The following is a 19,951-nucleotide window of genomic DNA, read 5'->3' as shown; positions in this document are numbered from 1 at the left end:
ATCATTTCCAGCATTGGCTCCGTTTCCTCCAGGACTTTTGGATGTGTAATAAAGCTTCAGTTTTACTCATCCAACAGATAATTAACTTACTGCCAGTGAACCAAGCTAACCATATTTGGAAGAGTCTGTTTTGCAGCACACACAAAAAAAATCTGTTTCCATTTTAGCAAATTCAGGTTATGCAACATGAAGCTGTGCCAGACCGTCTTCACAGAGACAACAGAGACACCTGGTGGTCATAATGTACATTACATCAAAGTGAAATTTATGTTCTCTGAAGAGATCAACACTGGGTTTATAAAACCTTTGCAGTATTGTTATATATTTTATCTTTAGTTACTATGATTAACGTACAGAGGGGCATGAGCTTCAACTATGATCAAAATGACAGACATTTATCTGAGCCCAGATTCACTTTCTGTTTGTTTGCCACTGGATTTTTGAAGTTGTTTATTTGATTTTTTTTTAATTTTTTTTGGGGTTATGATTTTTCCAAAAGCAGAGCCCGGATAAAGACCATCGCAGAAATCAAGTTCGCTGCATATGTCAAGACAAATCCCAAACACCAAAAACAACATGCGGCCAGCTAAAAAGCACAGCTAAATCACAAACTCAGCAGGTTTTAGAGGAGGCAGGCAGGCTACTGAACAGTATGCACTTGAGTGTCAACAGAGGAGGACACAACTTGTCCATTGACAATTTCCTCCACGATGGTCTTCACTCTCTTCTCAATGTGGGGCTTTTGCTCTGCAAAGGGAATATAAAGTCAATAAGATGTAAGAAGATGAGAACATTTCGGGGATTTTGACACAAAAGCGTCAGGATTAAACGGGTGAAGGGTCGAAATTCTTACCTTCAACTTCCACTGTCACTTGCTTAATGACCAGAGCCCTGTGAAATGAGTCAAATAAGTATAAATACTCCCAGGAACAATATTTAACACAATTGGGTCTGATTCTTGGTGAAGATCTTCTCTGATTTCTGTTGTGAGGAAAAATTATGCAAAAGAACATCTTTCAAACCTTACAAAAAACAGCAGTTTCCTTCTGAAAAGTCAACATAAAATGATGAATTTTGAGCTTTTCTTTGATCACTGAGATTTAGATTTTTCCCTTTGAAAGTTGACTTAGTTGTTTAACAGTTTGTAACACAAACACTTACAGGCTGAGTTCACTCATCACAAAATGGCTAAAAGAGAAAGAAAAAACAGAGAAAACATTTTCTCTCTTTTTGTTAGTAAAAATTGGATAAGCAGGAATGTTTTCCTGTCACCTTCCTAACAGTAGAAGGCGCCGTTTCTTTCGGACAGAGATGAGAGATTTGAACGAAGGCTCTGAAGTCAAGAGGACAACATCTAATGGAAGTGATAAAAGTTTTGTTTCATTAAATTTGGTAAAGAAAAATAAAGACACATTCTAAAATGTTTAAGATAGGAGGGAAGTTTTTGTATGTATTTCAGCATTTTCATTTACACAGAGCTAGAATTGAAACCCTCTCTTTTTAGATGAAAAAAGTAGTGAATAAAAAGACACATAGATCAATTGAACCTTTACGTTTAAAACCAAACTCAAAAATCTATTAAATTTCTGATTCATTACAGATGAGAGCTTCTGCTAGAGGAAAGCATGAACATATGATCCACCACCAACAGAAACTGCAGCTTGCCATGTTTGAAACTTGAAGCTGAAATAAAGAAAATTTCTCAGACCCTGTGATTTAAAGAACCATCTCAAATATATGACTGAGCTTCGGCTACAATGTTGAACCCTCAGAAATGTTGCATCCCAACCCTCGGAGCGAACGGGTCTTACCTTCTCCAGGTAGCAGGCCAGACGGTCGTTGAGGTTCTGCATGGTGAACTTGCCTTCGTTGAGCACAGGCCAGTCGCCGCCTGCAGAGCACGAGGAGTTGAAGTACGACCCCTGGGAGATGCGCGTCCCGAAGCAGCCGGCTCCTCCATGCACGCTGTGTGAGACTCTCCGGGGGCCGATGCAGGAGGACTCCAGCGTCCAGCCTCCCAGGGAGCTGGAGCTGAAGCGCTGCTGGTTGACAGGCGCAGACATTATGCTGCTGAGCTGGAGGAGGAGGCGGAGGACGGTGCGGACTGACTCTGCTGCAGACAGCTGGGCCCTTTATAGAGATGAGATGGCGTCAGGGCCCACAGCATGACTACCTGAGGTATGCACATAGCATAATAGAGATTCACAAGTGAATGGGCGTGTTTGTGTCAAAAAGGTTAAATCATCTTGTTCTGCAGCTCAAAACAGACAATTACACTGATATCCAGCTGTATGCTGGTGCATGGGGCAGTACACTGTTCCAAATTATTATGCAAATTGGATTTAAGTGTCAAAGATTTCATTTTTTGTTGTGCTATTAAATTTATAGATGGTGTTGATTCGTTTGTCTGGTTAAGGATGTTCCACATTATTAAGCAGGCCACAGGTTTCCAGCAATATGGGAAAGAGAAAGAATCTCTGCTGACGAAAATCATCATAGTGTAGAGCCGTATGAGAAGGTATGAAAACATTAGATATTTAACTAGAACTGAAGTAATAATAGTAATTTATTGACGAATATAATTAAATTAAATGGGGAATAAAATAAAAAAACAAGAGTTTTTCTTGTAATCATCTGTGATGTGGTAACATCCAATCACACAACAGTTCACTCAGCCTCACCACGTTCACATTTGGGTTTCTTTAAGTCTGGGATTTAATTTACAGAATAACTGGTTTTGTTTAGAAGGAAATACATCATTACATTGTATTCTAGAATAAGTGCGCACATTTTAAACATGCTATGTTTTGCTTGATTTCGTTTGTTCTTTGAGTTACTTCAGTGCCGGCTGCTCCAGTCCTTCAGGAGAACAAAGAGCTGCAAAAGGGTTAATATTAATGTGGTTCATAGCACATTAATATTTTTATTTCTATTTTAGAGTCAATGCCGTCATCAAGAGGAGAGATGGGATGTTCCTATGTTAGCTTCAGTTAGGTTTTTGTGGGTTCTCGTCTTCGTGTTTTCTATCACTTGGTCTCATTTAGGCAGGTCTGTTGGTTTGAGTCAGTCTGAGTTGAATTCTGTTACTTTGACCTCTTCATGGGCCCAATTTTGTTAGTTGTCATTATTTACCCATGTTTTTGTTTGGGGTTCAATAAAACAAACTCTTTTTGAATTTAAGCCTGTGCCTGGCTCTCCTTTGACTGCACAGACCATCACTTCCTCAAGACAAGAAAAATAAACAACTAATGTCTCCTTCATCCCAGCAGTAAGTTCAGCTTTCACTGAAATAAAGCCAGTCAGACTTTTTTTGTTGTTGTTGTTAAGTTTCTTTTTTGGTTTTGCTCCTGGTGAGAGCTGAAAAGTGAGCAGGTGGACGTGAGCGCGACGCCAGCGCCGGCTCACCCACATTTCTGAGTCGACCATCTGGATATTTTATCCGTGAAAACAATCTAAAAGCAACAGAAAACTTTCTGCCGTCTTCACTGATAAGGAGGGCGTGTGCGCATTTTCTGAACGTACGAGTCTGATCTGGGAATCTGGTCCTGCGAGAAAGTTGACTCCGTGATCAGATTAGATTGATGCTGCACGAATAGATGCAATGATTATTTCAGCGACACAGAATTTAGAAATAGAAAGTTTTGTTTGGTGTTGGTGGAATCTGACTTGCAGAGGGTGGGCTGAACGAGCCACCCGAGAAAGAAAATCTATACTGACTGCAAACATCATTAATGCCTTCTAATCTCCGAGGTGGAGTCACTAACGGGAAAGCAACCCGGGAAGTCCAGCAGCAGCTCACTTCCTGCTGAGGCTCGTCTCCATCCTCCTGGACCCATTGTAAAGATAACTAAACTTTCCCCACAGAGAGAAAAGAAAAACACATCTGAGCTTTTAGACTTCCACTGTGAGTATTTAGAGGGAGCAGCGGAGGCCTGCTGGTCATTTTACACACAAATTGAAACGTCTGAGTCAGTTTGACCCATTTTTATCAATTAGGGTAAAATTGATAAAAATTTTACCCTAATTGGGTAAAATTTTTAGTTGGATAAATACTCACAGACAGAGCTGGGAATGTGATGGTTTATCTTTGGTGCTGAGCTGCAGATCTTAAGAGGGTGGAGGGCCTCATTACCATCACCCTAATGCATTACCTGTGGTCAGAGGAAACGACTGGCAGAATTAAAAAAAAAAAAAAATCATTATTTTAAGCTTAGCCGATATAATTGGCTAAAAGAAATGCAATCTCAGTACAGAAATATTGCAATTATAAAAATCTAAGTAATAAATGTGTTTCTCTTTTTATCAGGGTCTTCCTCTATAAAAGTTACCATTTCAAATATTGAAAGCTTTTTGGGTTTTTTTAATCTTGGGTTTTTAATTTTTTATTGCTTTGGTTGACATTTCTGTGTTTATAATCTGCAGATGAACCATTATACTTTATTGGCTGCAAGCAGCTCTAAAACATTATTGAATTTCTTCTTTAAACTCATCGACTTGTTTTATTGTTATTGCAGTGCGAAAAGCATAATTACGGGTTTTAAGGCGCATCGTTTCCTTTACGCACTTCCTTCCCGAGCATCTGTCTCCCAATCCATCGAATGCTCCCCGATGAAGGTTCTTATCAGTCTTTGATTTTAGGTGGTATAAAAGAGCTGACCGGCTCTCGGGTCTGCAGCCGAAGCAGCATCTTTCTTCAGAGCGAACGTCCCACCCCATCCTCACAGGTACTTTTTATTTTTGGTGTGCGAGAGGAAGATCTCACCTGCACTTCTAACAGATTTTTCTCTTTTTTTTCCATCTTCTTGGTGCAGAAATGTCCAGAAAAGTCATGTTGGTCTTTGCGCTGTTGGTGGCGTCGATGGCCTCCGATTCTGCGGCCTCGCCTCAGAGCGCCGCGGCCGGACAGGCGAAGGGAGCGGACGTCCTGCAGCGGCTCCTGGCCAAGAGGGAGGGAGTGAGGGAGGCGTCGGCGACCCGGGCAGAGAGACGGGCGCACCTGTCTGAAGACGAGCGGGAGATAATGACCAAGCAGGTCATGCAAGCCATCGCAGGTACGCCGGGGCGGCTGAGAACGTTTCCTTCTGATCATCTGATCAGATGGGTGACTGTGCGGAAAGTGATCAGATCTGTGCACTGAGGTGTTGTGTGTGTGTGGTTCAACGTAGGAATGGTTTGTTCACAGAGGTGATAAACTCTGACTGCATGTTGGGCCGCGACTACCAGGGCTGGGTGGACTTCGGACGCAGGGACGCAGCGGAGTGAGGAAGGACAGCAACTCTGTCCTGGTGTTTGTTCACGATGTACAGAAAAGTTGAGGCTTGAAAATGTGTAAATAAAGACCTTTGCAGAATGATCTCTGTGGTCCGGACTGATTTCATCTTCACTGAATGACATTCGAAGCTGAAATGGATGAAAATGTATGTTTGTTTTTTTTATTCTCAGGTGGTAAAACACACTGACAGAGAGCTGGCAGACTACAGTGGAAAGCAGTGCAGAGAAACAGGAATTTGGCATATTTAGGTCAAAAACTAATTACAACATTGTGTTTATGATTTCTTCCCTTTTAAATCCACAGTATCCTATGCCATTTTTTGCTACATTTGATTGCTCTGAATGTTCAAACATTAAAAGACTGAGAAATCACTCTTAATGCCCAGAAAAATTATCCTGATCAGACAGAATTCCCAGCGGTTTAACAGAATCCTGACGGTGTGAAATACAGCAGAATCGACATGATCCGTTTCTTTGTACGCTTAAAGTCCAACCCGTTCGCTCAGGCGTGGCTCAGATCGACACACAAAACAAATCGAAGATGAGAAGATATGTGGGAGGTTGACGGACGTCACTGCAGCGCTCCTGTATCAGTTTCTCTCAGTGTAGCAGCTCTAAGTTACAGGAAAATCAGTGCTTTGGTGCATCTGAATGTTCTTCAGTGCCACAACGTCAGTTTATACTGCATGTAGTCTTTTTTTTTCTTTAAATATCAAACAAGAATACTACTATTTACACTTTGGAAACTAAAAAAAACAACAACAACAAGCGATTACATTATTTAAAATCAGCGATGGAAACAGTAAAATGACGCTCACCAACACAATATAAAAAGATTCAGTTTGCTGTTTTGTGTGTGTGTGTGTGGGTGTGTGTGTGCGCGATGAGAAGCAGTAATCGGCTCCTGACATGAACACTGGCTGAGTTCATCTCTCTACCCGGTTCACGTCTCAAGCGTGGCTCCAACACATTCGGTGGCGTTCTGTTTTTCAAGACACAGTTGCTGTGGTGGGCTGTGAATTGCACGGTGGGGGAATCTCATGGCTCAATGTGAAGTCACGATGGTGAAGAGGGGGATTCAGGGTGAGTGTGTCAAAGTTTTGCAGAGGGATTGTGTCCATCGGGCCCTCGCCGGCCCATCATTCCCCAGGCCGCCACCCGGTGCAGCCCGAGGCTCTGGAGCTTCTCCACCAGGTTCAGGCTGAAAAGGCTCGACTCTCCCGTCTGTTTCACGGCGGAGGTCGGAGGAGGCGGCGGCGGCGCGGCAGGGGTGTAGTGCAGGTTGCTGTAGGGGTCGGTGGAGGCGGAGATGCCGTGTTGCTGCAGCAGCTGCAGCAGTCCCAGGGATGCAGTGGCGCCGGCGGTGGAGGAAGACGAGGCGCTCACATGCTCACGGTCCCGATGAGGTGGCAGGCTGAAAGAGCGAAGGCTGCAAACAAAAACATTAAATTGTTAGAAATAATGTGCTGAAAGATCTCATTTAAAAGACATCATCCTATGTGTCATGGCAGCTGGACATATTTTTAAAGTAAGATAGAAAAAATAGTCATTTCATTTCACACATAAATATACAGTAAACTTGTAATAAAATAACAAAAATAAAAAAATATACATTTGAAGTAACAAAAAACAATGATTTATTAGAAATATTAAACATTTGTATTCAAATCTAAAACTTAAATAATAAATTATTAAGTAATAATTGTTGATAATAAACATGTACCAGAAAAATTACTCATTATTTTATATTCTATTTTATATTGGAAAACATTGCTTTTCTTAAAAACAATGTTCAAGATAATAATAAAAAAATCTTAAAAATATCTGTAAGAATATTAATATGATTACGTCAAAGATATTTTGCATAATATAAAAAATAGAAATATAACAATAACAAACATATAAATCATAATAATAACAGCATAAAAAATGCAAAAGTCCAGATAAAAAGAAGAAATAAATTTGAGGGCTAAAATCGAAGTCTGGCTCCTTCAAAGGAAAACAAAATAAACCTTTGCGAAACTGGTGACAAAACAAGTTTTGGTTATTTTGGTGATTCATCTCTAAAAGATGGAGAAGCGTGTTAGTTTGTTAAGCGTAATAAGGCAGCATCTGTTTGTTTAATGAAAACTTAAAGAAAGAAACAGCCGATTGATGCAGAACGACAGCCGAGACTTCAGTCAGCTGAGACGACTTTAACATCAGCAGTAAATAAAATTAGTAGAGTGTGTTGAGCACAGAGGCAGAGGAAAAATCCTGAACTACATTTAAACATTGTTTTTTTTAATGGGTAAAATGTGATTTGTGTTATTTATTGACAAGAGAAACCTGAGAACAAGGAGCTCACACAAAACGCAGCTTGTGTACATTAGTACAATCAGGTTGAGAAAGTTTGTTTTTTATATCAAAGACTGATGTGTGATATAACTTGTATAAATTAAACAAGTTTGTCTGATGAAATTTAACAGGAGAAACTGGAGAACTGATGCCAAACATGAGATGAAGCTTAAAGACAGTAAGGAGAATCGATCTGACGTGGCTCAAAATGAAGAAAAGCGTCTGGACTACAAATGGGTTCAGATGCTGCTTCAGGAATTAGAGGGCTCAGATTAATAACTCACAGATTAATAACTCATAGATTGATAACTCTCAGCTTAATAACTCACAGATTTATCCACTATATCTGTTACTCCTCCCTGATCAGATGGAGTAAACATGTGATCAGAGGTTTTAAACAATTCCTTCAAGTTATGGAGTTAGATTTAATCTTCAGTCCTTAACATTATCCAACCTTCACACTACTGGGCCTGTCACAATAACACATTTTGTTATTGTACAATAAATTGTCCCAGAAATTATTTTGATAAGCAATAATATTGTTGTTTTGAGATCATCTTCAGGTAACGGCATGATATGGTGAAAACTCAGCCGTCTCAAATACTTGTAAACTTTAATTGTATAATGAACCAATGGAACTGGAAGATATTTTCCAAAATAAAACGTAACAAACAAAAACAATGAATGAAAGGGAAATAAAAACAACAGAAACTGTGAATAAAATGAATAATGGAGTCTCCCAGCTAAATTTCCCTTCAAAAAATATTATTCATTATATCTTTGACTCATTGGTTTTTCTTGGGTGTCTCTCAAACAAACATATACGAACAATTTATTCTCAAATGCAGTTAACTGTCAGTTTTTCTGCAGCTGTAACTTCACATTAAGCTGCAGTTTAGCCACATTAACATGTGACTCTGCCTCTGTGGTTAATAGTTAGGATGCCAGCAAACATTTAGGACATGAATTAGTTAATATGCAGGCATCCGCTAGGCTCTTACTTTTCCCTGCAGGCTGCTTCTAAAGTTTCAGAGTGACCCTGGATAGACGTTTTCTACCAGGGGAGGGGCAAAGAGGACAAAGTCAGGAGGAAAGAAGACAGAAAATCTGGACATTTTCATTTGATATGAAAACGAAAAAAAAAGAAAAATTTGATCAGCTGGCTTGAAATTGTTTAACTTTATCGAATATGAAAGTGAATTTAGTCAGAGGTGTGAAAATCACCAGACAGCAGCAGCGTAACCTGCAGAGCTCTTACCGATTGGAGAAGGAGGGGATGTGGGGGGAGGGTTGGAGGACTTTGCAGGTGGTTTTGGGATGTGTGGGGAAGGTCTGAGGGAGGTTGGGACCCAATGAGGACGCTGTCCGGTTAAGGGAGGAGACACAAATATTAAACCTCACATGGAGGAAAAACCCATACATCTTTTAGGCTTTTAATAAGCTAAAGAGGATTGAGAAAATGGAAGATACTTTAAATAATCATACGTCTTACCCAAACCATGAGCTGCAGAAAACTGCGAGAGGTCAGGCTCATCCTCCTCCAGGTCGTTCAGGCTGTAGACGTGCTGCACGTCCACCTCCAGCTCCTTGAAGTCCTTGGTCAGGACTCCAGGACGAGGGTGGAGGATGCCCCCCAGGTTTGGTTTAGCCAGCTGCTGCCAGTGGTGCAGAGTCACTGAACCTGATGGAGAGACAGACAGACAGAGGACTGTCTCTGGACCGTCTTAAACAAAAACACAGATTACTGAGCAGATCCTCGCTTGGCTGAAATAGTTTTCTATGGTTCCGTTTCCTGGATTTGTCCCTTTCTGGATGGTGTGTCAGAATAAATAATAGTTATTCTCCAATTGAAGTTCATGTTGAGAAGCACAAGCCAGTTGTTCATGGAAAGAGACTTTTTCTGGTTTAGAATGAGCAAGCAGCTATTCCAGGCTCTAATAATAAGGTGACATGCATAAACTTCATATCATCTATGGGCTCTTATTCTGAAGCAATGCAGTTATTGTGATGACTAATTCGACTAGTAAAGATTGCTTCACTGTTGACAAGACTTTTAAACTGATTATCTGTCAGTATTATGAGTGATTTGTAAACACAGGTCATAGGATTGGCTAACAGTTAGTCCAACAAAAGTTGATGTAGTTGGTCATTTTCCACCAGCACTGAATTAAAAAAGGAAATTTCACTGTTTTTATAATTCAGGACTGCAATTGATTATCTAAAAGTTGTACTTATTGCTTCTCTAAAAGCGGAAAGCAAACAACAGATTGGGGCATTCTGGGTAAATACAGCCTAAACAAACATGCGTGTTTGGTGGTAGCGAGAAAAATGGCTTGAGGTCTTTGATCAAAAACAAAAGAGAAATCCTACAAATCCTAAGATCTGATGCCACTTCACTTTGGTTTACATTTTGTGAAGAAGGAAATGGAGCTCAGGTCTTCACCTGAGATTTTCAAGTCATTTCATCGAGTAGTTCTTGGTGCAGCGCCACCACAGGCGAGGAGGTAAAGCAGGCTCTTCAATAAATTTGGATCTTTTGACAGTACCAAACCGCACCAAATGTTGCAACTTTAGTTGCCAATCAAACTGTGTCTAACAGACTATCAGGTGTGAAAACACCTGTAAACCAAACTTTGTTACCTTCTAGAGGTTTAACGATCTGCAGGCGGTCTGGCAGGTAGGACCGAGATCCTCCTGAGGAGCCGCAGGAGTGACGTGAGCTCCCGTTGGAGTAGTTGGTGCCAGTCGAAGCAGCTGAGCTGGAGGCCAGGCTGTCGTTTGGTGTCAGGAAGCCACTGGAGCCGTCGCCCTCCTCGCAGTTTGCCGCCAAGGCGCGGAGTTTCCGTTCTCTCTCCACGTCGAAGAAAGGCCGGTCAGAGGCGTGGCTCTGCTGGCGAGCCGACAAGTTGCGCAGAGCAGTTTCCAGGTCCTGACCGCCGGGTGTGCCGGGCTCACCCAGGCGTTTTGGCCCACTAACACTGTTGGGGAGAAAAACAATGACTTACATAAAATAAAACAAAGGGAGTTTCAGCCACTTCCTGTCGCTCTGGAAGCTGACCTGTTGTCTTCTCTCTGAGTGGAGCTGGAGCCGGGCTTGTCCTCCAGGATGAAGCTGGCATTGTCGGAACCGTAGTAGCTTGTCCGAGGGGTGCTGGTGCAACTGGACACCGGGCTGGAGCCCGGTAATCCTGGTGAGTGACACTGAGACCGCATCCTTCCTGCTTTGTTCGCCACCTTCACTGTTTCAAACACGCGATATGGGTGGTTCCTGCCAGGAAAGACCAACAACGTCACGCATAAACTGCAGCTAACGAATACTTATCATGCAATTCTGCAATCCAATGTTCTGGAAAATTAGGAATAAAACTAAATAATACAATCATTAAAACATTATTTTATTTACATGATTCTCTGGGCCGCCCTTCATCCAACACTTGGGGGCGCCATTGCTCCTAAATGCAACTTCTTATGATTTTCAGAAATTGCCTTTTTCCTCCTCATTCTCTACAATCGTCAGTAAGTCACGACATTTCTTTGCAGAACTTTCTTCTTTCAAGGTCAAATGGCAAATCCCTTGCTATTAAGACACTTAACAAAATAAGTTGTGTCATTTTGTGACTTTTGCACTTTTATTTGCCCAACAACAAGTTTTAAAAAGTGAATCAAAGGAAAACTTTATTACCCAAATGAATAAAAAATAATCCAATTCAGATCTATCATCTTTACCAACATTCACCCCAATCTAATTTTGTACTCTTGGACAATCACAAATGGTGAGTGCGGTTGTTGTTTCTGATGACGGACTCACTTGTACTCTGACGGCGTGGGAGAGTCCAGACCTTTCCTGAAGGTGCCTTCTATCTCTGCAGCCAGAGAGTCCATGGGGAGGACGGAGGCCAGCGCGGTGTACCGCTGCACCGTACTGTTGGGCAGACTCTTGTTTCGCAGGTTCTTTATGTCCTTCTGTGCCTCGTGCAGCATGTCCTCACACTCAGAGTACTTGTCCTGCAAGTCTTTGAGCTGCAAAATACAAAAATAAAGACACACATTAAATAACTAAAGCGAGTTGTTAAGCAGACATCGCAATAACTACAAAACTAGTGCGAAATAAGGAGCTAAAATTTGCATTTCATCTCATTTTAATCCAACTCTGAATGTGATGCTATAGTCCAGGGTTTCCCAAACTTCTCCATGCCATGTCCCCCTAACAGCATTAGCTTCTGGACAGGAACCCCCTTTGCACAACAACAGACAATGCTACAAAGATGTAAAACATCAACTATTTGAATGTTTTCTCACATTCATTCACTATTCAATAATTATTACAATCATGTAGAATAAACTCTGCCTTGTACCTTCTAACTTTATGTTATGGGCAAAGCAGATTGATACATTTGACATTAAGCAATAATTTTACCCAATATTTTATAATAATGACTGAAAAACAAATTACATTAAAAACTATGATTAAAAAATGTATTATCGTCCCTCCTGCTGTCTGAGGTTCCTCTAGCGCCCCCTGCTGGATATCAATTACCTCAGACTTAAGTTTTGCCTCCTTCTCTCTGGAGGCACTCAGCAGGTGGTTCAGCTCTTCGTTCTCATGACCAAGCTAAGAGACAGAAGCAGGATTTAAAAAGTTTACCATCACAGAACAGAAAGCTAATTTACTTCACTTTTTGGGACCAAAATAAGAAAATAAAAGAGTAGGAAAGCTTTGGAGCTGCCAGGAAACAATAATTTCACAGAAGTGGACTGTGTGTTTTTGCACCTCACCCCTTTGCAGCGGGCCTGCAGGTCGACGATCTGAGCGAGCAGTGAGCTGATCTCCTCCTGCTGTCGGACCGTGTCCTCCACTTTCCTCGCCAGCTCTTCCGACAGATCCACCACCTGCTTATTTGCAGACGCTGAAACACACCAGCTTCATAAATACAACTGGAGAGTGAGAGAATGATTGCCCCATCGTTTGCAAATAAACCGGGGAGAAAAACTTACAGAGCTCCTCCACGCACACCATCATCAGCTCCTGCTCCTGCTCCTCATAGTTGGTCGTTTCTGTGGAAAGCTCGGTGGCCTGAGGAAACAATATTCTCATATCAATAAAAACAACCCGGTGATCACTATGGAAAATAGCACACCTATATTTTCTTTTTTTTAATATTATATTGAGCTGGAATTTTATTGTGCATACTTCTAATCTCAGTTTGCGGTTCTCCTCCTCCAAACTCTTCAGTTTCTGATGCAGAAAGTCATAATGGACAAAGTTGCTGAGAGAACTACTGGATTCATTTCTTTTAACTCTGCAAAAAACAAAAAGAAAATATATTTTAACTTGCGTGACAAATGAATGTGTTGTTTTACATAGCATGAAAGATGATATTTAACTGAGAAACAGATGCTGACGTGTGAAAAATAGAAGATGTGTCGATTTGGTTTGATGGTAAAGAACCAGCTTTAAGATCTTACAGCCACATGAGACTCCAGTTCTTTTCATTTACTGCCTCCTATTGCAAGTTATGAAACCTGCTGTAGCATCGCTGATAATCAATAAACATCACTTGCTATTACACATACGCATTTCTGAGAGAAAAAAATCTGCTTGGATTAACTGCAGATAGGAAGGAAGTTAAGCTGGAATCATGAAGAGGATCAGAAGAGCTGCTCTGACGTGTGTTTACTTACAATCAAGGTTGATATATGTAGCAATTCAATTCATTTTAACAAAGGAGGGTTATGCTACTTTCTATATCATGTCTTGTGTGAAACAGTCAAATATAAACCTGCATAAATCTAAACTTACACTAAACCACAGGTTCAAACTACAGGTTTAGTAAGAAAAATTGTCTCAAAATGTTCAAGAAATGTAATATTTCAGGCATGTTTTGTTCTTGTTCTGCAGCTAAGTCTGAGCCAGCTTGAGACTCTTATAGTATGTTTTTAAAACATAAATATTAAAATATACAACTTCTCCTTATAGCAGCACTAATGACATTTACAATGTTGATTTTAACGCAAAAAATATTAAAATTAGTTGTATGTATAAAGGGATTTTTGTGTAGAACTTCAAATCTTAGTAGTTTGTAAAGTAGTGCAGCTCTAATCACGACTGTGAGCTAATTAGTCCTGCTATCTGCACCGGTAGCCAGCCTGGAGCCGACTGCTTAACCTACATGTCACTTGTACCTCATTAACTGTGGTTTTTAAACTGTGTCACCTTAATAAGACTGATTGGTGATACACCTTCAGTTTCCACACCACAAATATTTTCTAACAGAAAACTTTGTTCTTTTTATAAATGAGGGAAAAGTGTAGCAGCCTCCGTTGAGCTTTGCTACTCGATACTTTAAATAGCCAGAGAAAATGCTGGTTACAGCAACACTTTGGCATCTCATTAAAACTGCAGCAACAAAATGACTACGATGCTGTTTTGAAAGGCAACTTTTTGAAGTCTTTGGCCTGCTTTTGCTTGATTCAAGAATGTTGCTAGCCCAACAACAATGTCACCTTTGTTGCAGGCCATATAATCTTTTAATAAAAAATGAAAAAAAATGTTGACATAACACAAAGTTTGTCTTGTATCAGTCATGCTCTCTGGATATATGGAGCCACAAACTTTCAGCTACAATTACTTAAAAGCAGATCCATTCCTTAAACTTTTCACATCGTGTTTTGCTGTTTTGTTGCCAGATAAAAATATTTCTAAACAAAAGTTTTACATCATATTATCCAGAACATACTCAGAGTGCTGCTGTGAGAAATTTTTTCTCTTAGGTAAAATATTGCATGTTTGGATTATTGTTCCAAATTGTTATGCACAGCAGATTTTCTAAACATTTTATGGATTATAAAGAACTGCAAACGGTGCCATTTCAATCAAAAACATCTCAACAGACTGAGTTAGATGTTAAGATAGGCCAACCCAGCTCTCTGAAATTAATTACAGTGATTCTAAAAGCCCTGACACACAATACCATCTATAAATTTAATAGAAAAAATTGTTATCTTTATGACACTTGAATCTAATTTGCATAATAATTTGGAACACAGTGTAATTGACCAGCAGGTATTTCACACTGATCATCAGCGTGTGTGTTTCTGTACTCACGGCGAGAGGACCTGAGCGTTCTCCGTCTCCTCTGTGCTGGCGTAGAACTGCAGCAGGTCATCTCGCATCGACAGCTCATGGCGAAGTTGAGCGATCTAAAGAAATTTTTTAAAAAGTGTTGTTGGTCGCTGAAGCTCAGCAGATGGGAGTTTTTGTCTGTGCATGATGAAGATCACTACCTCTTCCTTTGCGATTTCCAGCTGTTCGTCCAACGTCTCATTGCGAGACGTTAGCTCTTGGTTCTGCTTCAGGAGGGACTGTCCGATTCGAGCCGCTAACTCCAGATCCCGCTCTTTCTGCACAGGGATTCACAAACACATATTTTGTATGAGGTTGTTGGGGACATGTGATCCAAAAATTGTGTAAAACAGAGCTGTGCAGGGAGGACCATATGTCTAATCCTCTGTTAATCCAGCTCATCTGCCGTGTGTCTCTTTTACCTCCTCCAGCAGGTGGGTCACCGCCTTGATGTCATGATACGTCTTAGTGACCTGGCCCACTCTGTCTGAGCACAGCACTGAGGAGAGAAGGAGAGGAGGGGAATTTAATCAATGGAGGGAGAGAATGATGTATTTCTGACTGAGAAATAGAAATAAAAAAATAAATAAAAAGAATGAACATTTTATTGTTAAAGATTATTTTATATTTCCTGTCCCACTGAAGTTTTAGGAGCCACAGAAAAACATCTCCATGAGGCCCACCATCGACTGATCCTCTTAGCCTGATCCCTCTGAGCCCAGTTAAGATGCCAATAAAGACATCGAACCCCTGGACACCAGAATAGCTTCATTCAGCCGACTGCAGGGAAACCTGATGGTGTCCATTTCACCCGGAGACTCAGGGAAGGATGGTAACCAGCTACTGACGTGAAAATCTGTTTACATCCTGAACAACAGTTTGTCTTTATTGACTTTAAAGGCATTACGGCGGAACAAGAACAAAAGGATTAATCAATTAGTTGGTAGGGATTGAACACTGACGTGGACAGAGTTTGGAGTAAAGCTATTCAGGTCTCTATTATACATAATTATTCAGTTAATTTAAATATTGATTAAATTTTATTGGTGCCGAATGTCCTGCTACCCACTTAATTCCAAGAAAGTGTAGCTCATTTTTCAATTAAAAATTTAAGGCATTTCTTCAATTTTAATATTATTGGTAATGACATAAAAAAACATTAAACTCACTGAAAGTGTTTAAAGTCACATCCAGTTTTACAGATAAGGAAATTACCATTTAAAACTTTAAATGAGCAAAGAAGTTCATTACAAGAATAATTTAATAAATCTTATGTTTTTGAGTAAAGGATTTAGTTGTTTTTGATTGAAAAGTGATTTAAATGCACAGTTTGGATGTTTGATTATTGTTCACCTTTATGTTTTCAAGATGTTTTTCTCTACAGAAAATGAGTCTCTTTCCCCTTAAACTTTTCCACCATTATTCAGCTTGCATGAAAATCATGCTCAGGTTTGTTTAAATGTTTGCTTTAAACATAAGGTCCGAACATGACATCAAGCTGAACAATATTTGTCAAAAACCGGGAAACAAAGCGCCCAAATTTTCATCAATTTAAACGTGAAACTGGACTTTAAGCGAGAGCAGGAAGCTTACTATTCTCAGGAGCTGTTTTGTTGTTTACGATAGATTACGAAGTACTCAAAATATATTTTCCCACTATAATGAGACTGTTCAACCTGAGCATGTAAAAAAAGCATATTGTTTATTAAAACAGCTGGACGTGTGAAACATCTTGTTGCAACTGGTTCGCAAAAAATAAAAAAGACACATTGTTGTAAAACAAACAAAAAAAACAAAAAAACAAAGCAAAACCATATTGTTACTTTGTTCAACAACAACAATCCTGAAGCCGGAAGTAAAAAAGAAAGCAGACAGAATTGAGCAACATTTAAACATCGAGTTCATGACTTTGTGTTTAGACCTGAACGTATCTCTGATGGTTCCTTTACTTAAATCAGAAACATTTTCCTTCATTTACGAAGCTCACATGAACGAACAGGCTTTCCACAAGGTAAAGTGATAAGATTGAGGTTTGATTTGGCCTGGAAACAGTGATTGGATACTGCAGCCATATTTAATCAACCTAATGGAGAGCGTCTCGGCTACGACTGCACTAAGTACACCGTCAATGATTAAAATACATCAACAGCCAAAACGATTCAGTGTCAGTTTTAGATTATAATTTTTAGTCAGCAACAATAGGGTAGGTATGTAGGAAAGGATATCATTAAAACACGACCAAAACATTGTAGGACAGTGGGACAAACAATACTGTAAGCCTTCTTTCAACCCTTAAAATTGTTCTGCTGATCAGGTCCGATGGACAAGACTGTTCCCTCCGATGCTGCAGAAAGAAAAAAAACGACTAAAGACGCTCAATATCCAAAACAATAGATCTATCTGGCAGTGATCGATTCATCTTTCATTTAAAGTCTGTTTACTCTTGCTTTTTGACTTATACAGTAAACCCCTAAATATCACAGGAACCCCCCCACCCCCCCTGCCCAAAAAAAACATTGAGAATTGTATGAAAAATGTTCAAAATCCTACTGATTAAAGCATCTCTATTATCCCACTAAAAAAGAAAGAGGTTAGACATGTTTGTCCTTCTCTTGGCCGCACTAACAAAAACAACTCTAATGTATTATAAAGGTAGAGCCTAAATTATGCAGGATTAGGATCACACACACAAGTCATCCTGAGGTCCAAACTCTGAACCGAGACAGAGTCTATAAATTAAGAAAAGCCTAATGAGATAACTGTTCCACTAATCCTATTGTTCTCAAAGTGGATTCCAGCATTTCCTGTGCTAACAAGGCAGCTTGCAGTGGGACATTTGGCTGGCATACACATCTATTCACACACACCGAAAATAAGATCCATTATGTTACAGAAAATCCACTCAAATTATCTTCCAAATCCTAGAAGTAATAAATAAATGTTTATATTCATCACATTTATATTATCACACACTGGGTTGCATTTTCACAAGTAAAATTCAAGAGTACACATTTGTTTAGTTCGGGATCCCATTAGGTTTGATGCAGACTAAACACCCCTTCAGGTTCCACCAGGGAAAATCCCTGACCTCTGACCTGCTGACCAGGCTGCCACGCAGCAGAGATAAAGCTATAGGTTTTACAGTGAGGGTGAAGCCAAATCCAAGCAGGTGGTTTGAACTGTTACCCTAATACTGTCCCTGCAGATAAACCTCGTTGACTTAGGTGTGCTTATGACGTCTGTTATATTGAGGGGATCAGACAGGCAAAGATGAGCGTCGTTGCAAAAAGAAGAGTATCACTGGGGCGAAACTGATCCATTCCTCTAAAACTAAAACATTAATAATGACAAAAACCTCTCTTATATAAATATGAGCACCAAGACAAGTTATTTACACTCCTCTAATCTGGAACAAACTTTCAAAAAACCTCTATTGCAAAGCTAAACACCCATTTGTTTAGAGCTGCCTTTGGTTAGTAGTTAATGGGACATTGATCATGTGTATTTGCTTTGTTCTGATGATGGCATTTGACAAAATGCAATGTCTGCTGCTTGTTTCAGAATTGGTGACTGTATGATGTTTTTAAATCATTTTGAACTGCCTGGTTGCTGAAATGTGCTTTACAAATAAAGACAGAAGGATGTTCATCACGTCTTGGTTTTTGGAGAGCTGCCAGCAGGTTGCAGTATTTTTACCCTCCACATGTCTATTCAGACAAAGAACACCACAGAGAGAAGGACAGAGGAGACTCGGCTATATTACACCGAAATAATGATGAGAGCCCATTTCAAACCAAAAACATGCGTATCAACTACCTCAGAGAGGTGGTCAACACCCACTGTTCAAGATCACACAAGTAGTTCAATACATATATTTAGATATGAAATTTAAATAAAGTAAAGACCTACGCTGGTATTAAGAAAATAGCTATATAAAATAACCTTTGCTCCTCGTTTATAAAAACTGTAATTACTGAAGCACAACTATTAAAACACAGAGTAGGTTGTTCTAGTTTTTTCTTCAGTCTGAACTATGTCGGGACTTTTTAATGAAAGCTGCAGCAATCAAAAGATGATGTGCCAAATTTACAAACAGCATTTGTAGAGAACAGCTTTATAGCAATGATAACTGCTGACACACACAGCTTAGGACTTCTCTGTGCAGCAGTAGACTGTACACACACACACACGTATTTATCTCAGTGACCTTCATCAGACTACATGGAAGCATTTTAAAGCTGTATTTATTTTCAAAGCTATCAATACGTTTTAGTGCTCAAATATTTAAAGCTACAGAGATAAGCATTATCAGCTTATTTTTGAGCTTTTTTATCGCTACAAATGATGCGCCCTCAATGACGTCTCTGCACGCCGAACTACATGCGCTGTTAAGCATTAAAGCTCTTAGATAACAGACCTCAAAACTGCAGCTCACTGTGAACCTCAAGGAACATAATTTACCCCAGTGCTGTTGAAACACATTAAACTGCTTTTTATAATCCTGCATGTTTTGAGCCTCCTGTCCTGCAGTGATATGATCTCTGCACATCACTCCTCAGCCTCCTATGCAAGCCGCTGTCACGTCGCCCTCTACGACATCTCACCTTGCGTTACCTCCTTGCAAAGGCTCTCGCTGTTATTGTTGTTGTTGTTATTGCTATTATTGCTGTTGTGGCTGATTTCATCCTCTTCAAGTATTTCCTCCACACAGCTGGAAGTGCTCTTGTCATCTTCCTCCTCCTCAGATGCCGAGGAGCTCCACACCTCCATGGTGACTGCAGAAAAACTCCCCTCTGTCACTTTGTTCATAAGTTAAATCCTCTGCTTTTCCCGTTTTATTGCGCACTTGAGGTGCTGCTACGCGCTGGCTGTGTCTGCTGCATGATTCTGCTGGGTTCTGTGCGAGACGTTTCGCGTGTGAGAGAATCTGAGCTGCTGGGAGTTAATATATAATCCCTCAGAGCGTGCGTGCCATCTGTCGTCATCCCTGCCTCCATTCACCTGGCCACGTTGGACTACCGGGTGGGAAAGGAGAGGGAGAAGCTGGGGAGGGAGAGAAGGACCAATCGAGCTCTGGACCTTTGGACACAAAGGAGGATTTTAATCTTTCTGACCTGGAGCAATCACAGGAAGTTGAGGAAGATGCATATGCAGGTGAAGGAATAATTCAGAAGATGGTGCATTTGAAAAAGGATGCTGCACCAATCCTGCTCTCCCCCG

General features: G+C 40.3%; 3 protein-coding genes across 6 annotated transcripts; 1 reads left to right on the top strand and 2 right to left on the bottom strand.

Moving 5' to 3' along the window:
- On the bottom strand, positions 1-2,122 carry LOC129366888 (keratin, type I cytoskeletal 20-like). Its single transcript, XM_055040971.1, has 3 exons — positions 1,812-2,122; positions 854-891; positions 1-747 (listed from the first exon to the last, which is right to left on the bottom strand). The coding sequence occupies exons 1-2, from the start codon at positions 2,061-2,063 to the stop codon at positions 877-879; spliced, it is 267 nt and encodes an 88-aa protein (XP_054896946.1). The 5' UTR covers positions 2,064-2,122; the 3' UTR covers positions 1-747; positions 854-876.
- Positions 2,123-4,579: 2,457 nt separating this feature from the next.
- Positions 4,580-5,353, top strand: LOC129366887 (cholecystokinin). 2 transcript variants are annotated; one of them, XM_055040970.1, is made up of 3 exons: positions 4,580-4,724; positions 4,812-5,051; positions 5,166-5,254. In XM_055040970.1, the coding sequence occupies exons 2-3, from the start codon at positions 4,814-4,816 to the stop codon at positions 5,186-5,188; spliced, it is 261 nt and encodes an 86-aa protein (XP_054896945.1). In that variant the 5' UTR covers positions 4,580-4,724; positions 4,812-4,813; the 3' UTR covers positions 5,189-5,254. The 2 variants fall into 2 exon arrangements, with proteins under 2 accessions (XP_054896945.1, XP_054896944.1); XM_055040969.1 differs by having other exon boundaries at positions 4,583-4,724; positions 5,183-5,353.
- A 57-nt stretch (positions 5,354-5,410) lies between these two features.
- Positions 5,411-19,726, bottom strand: hap1 (huntingtin associated protein 1). 3 transcript variants are annotated; one of them, XM_055040930.1, is made up of 15 exons: positions 19,336-19,726; positions 15,154-15,230; positions 14,893-15,009; positions 14,714-14,808; positions 12,800-12,908; positions 12,604-12,682; positions 12,385-12,515; positions 12,146-12,220; positions 11,417-11,628; positions 10,667-10,876; positions 10,249-10,586; positions 9,101-9,289; positions 8,867-8,969; positions 8,610-8,662; positions 6,594-6,700 (listed from the first exon to the last, which is right to left on the bottom strand). In XM_055040930.1, exons 1-14 carry the CDS (start codon positions 19,538-19,540, stop codon positions 8,629-8,631), a joined length of 1,974 nt encoding a protein of 657 aa, XP_054896905.1. In that variant the 5' UTR covers positions 19,541-19,726; the 3' UTR covers positions 6,594-6,700; positions 8,610-8,628. The 3 variants fall into 3 exon arrangements, with proteins under 3 accessions (XP_054896903.1, XP_054896906.1, XP_054896905.1); XM_055040928.1 differs by lacking the exon at positions 8,610-8,662 and having other exon boundaries at positions 5,411-6,700; XM_055040931.1 differs by lacking the exons at positions 8,610-8,662; positions 8,867-8,969 and having other exon boundaries at positions 6,533-6,700; positions 19,336-19,725.
- Positions 19,727-19,951: the final 225 nt, after the last annotated feature.

Source organism: Poeciliopsis prolifica, unplaced genomic scaffold (assembly GCF_027474105.1).
Source record: "Poeciliopsis prolifica strain line A6 unplaced genomic scaffold, Auburn_PproV2 SCAFFOLD016, whole genome shotgun sequence".
NCBI classification, from domain to species: domain Eukaryota; kingdom Metazoa; phylum Chordata; class Actinopteri; order Cyprinodontiformes; family Poeciliidae; genus Poeciliopsis; species Poeciliopsis prolifica.
Note: the sequence above shows the minus strand (reverse complement) of the source record. Positions and strands in the feature narration are given on the sequence as shown.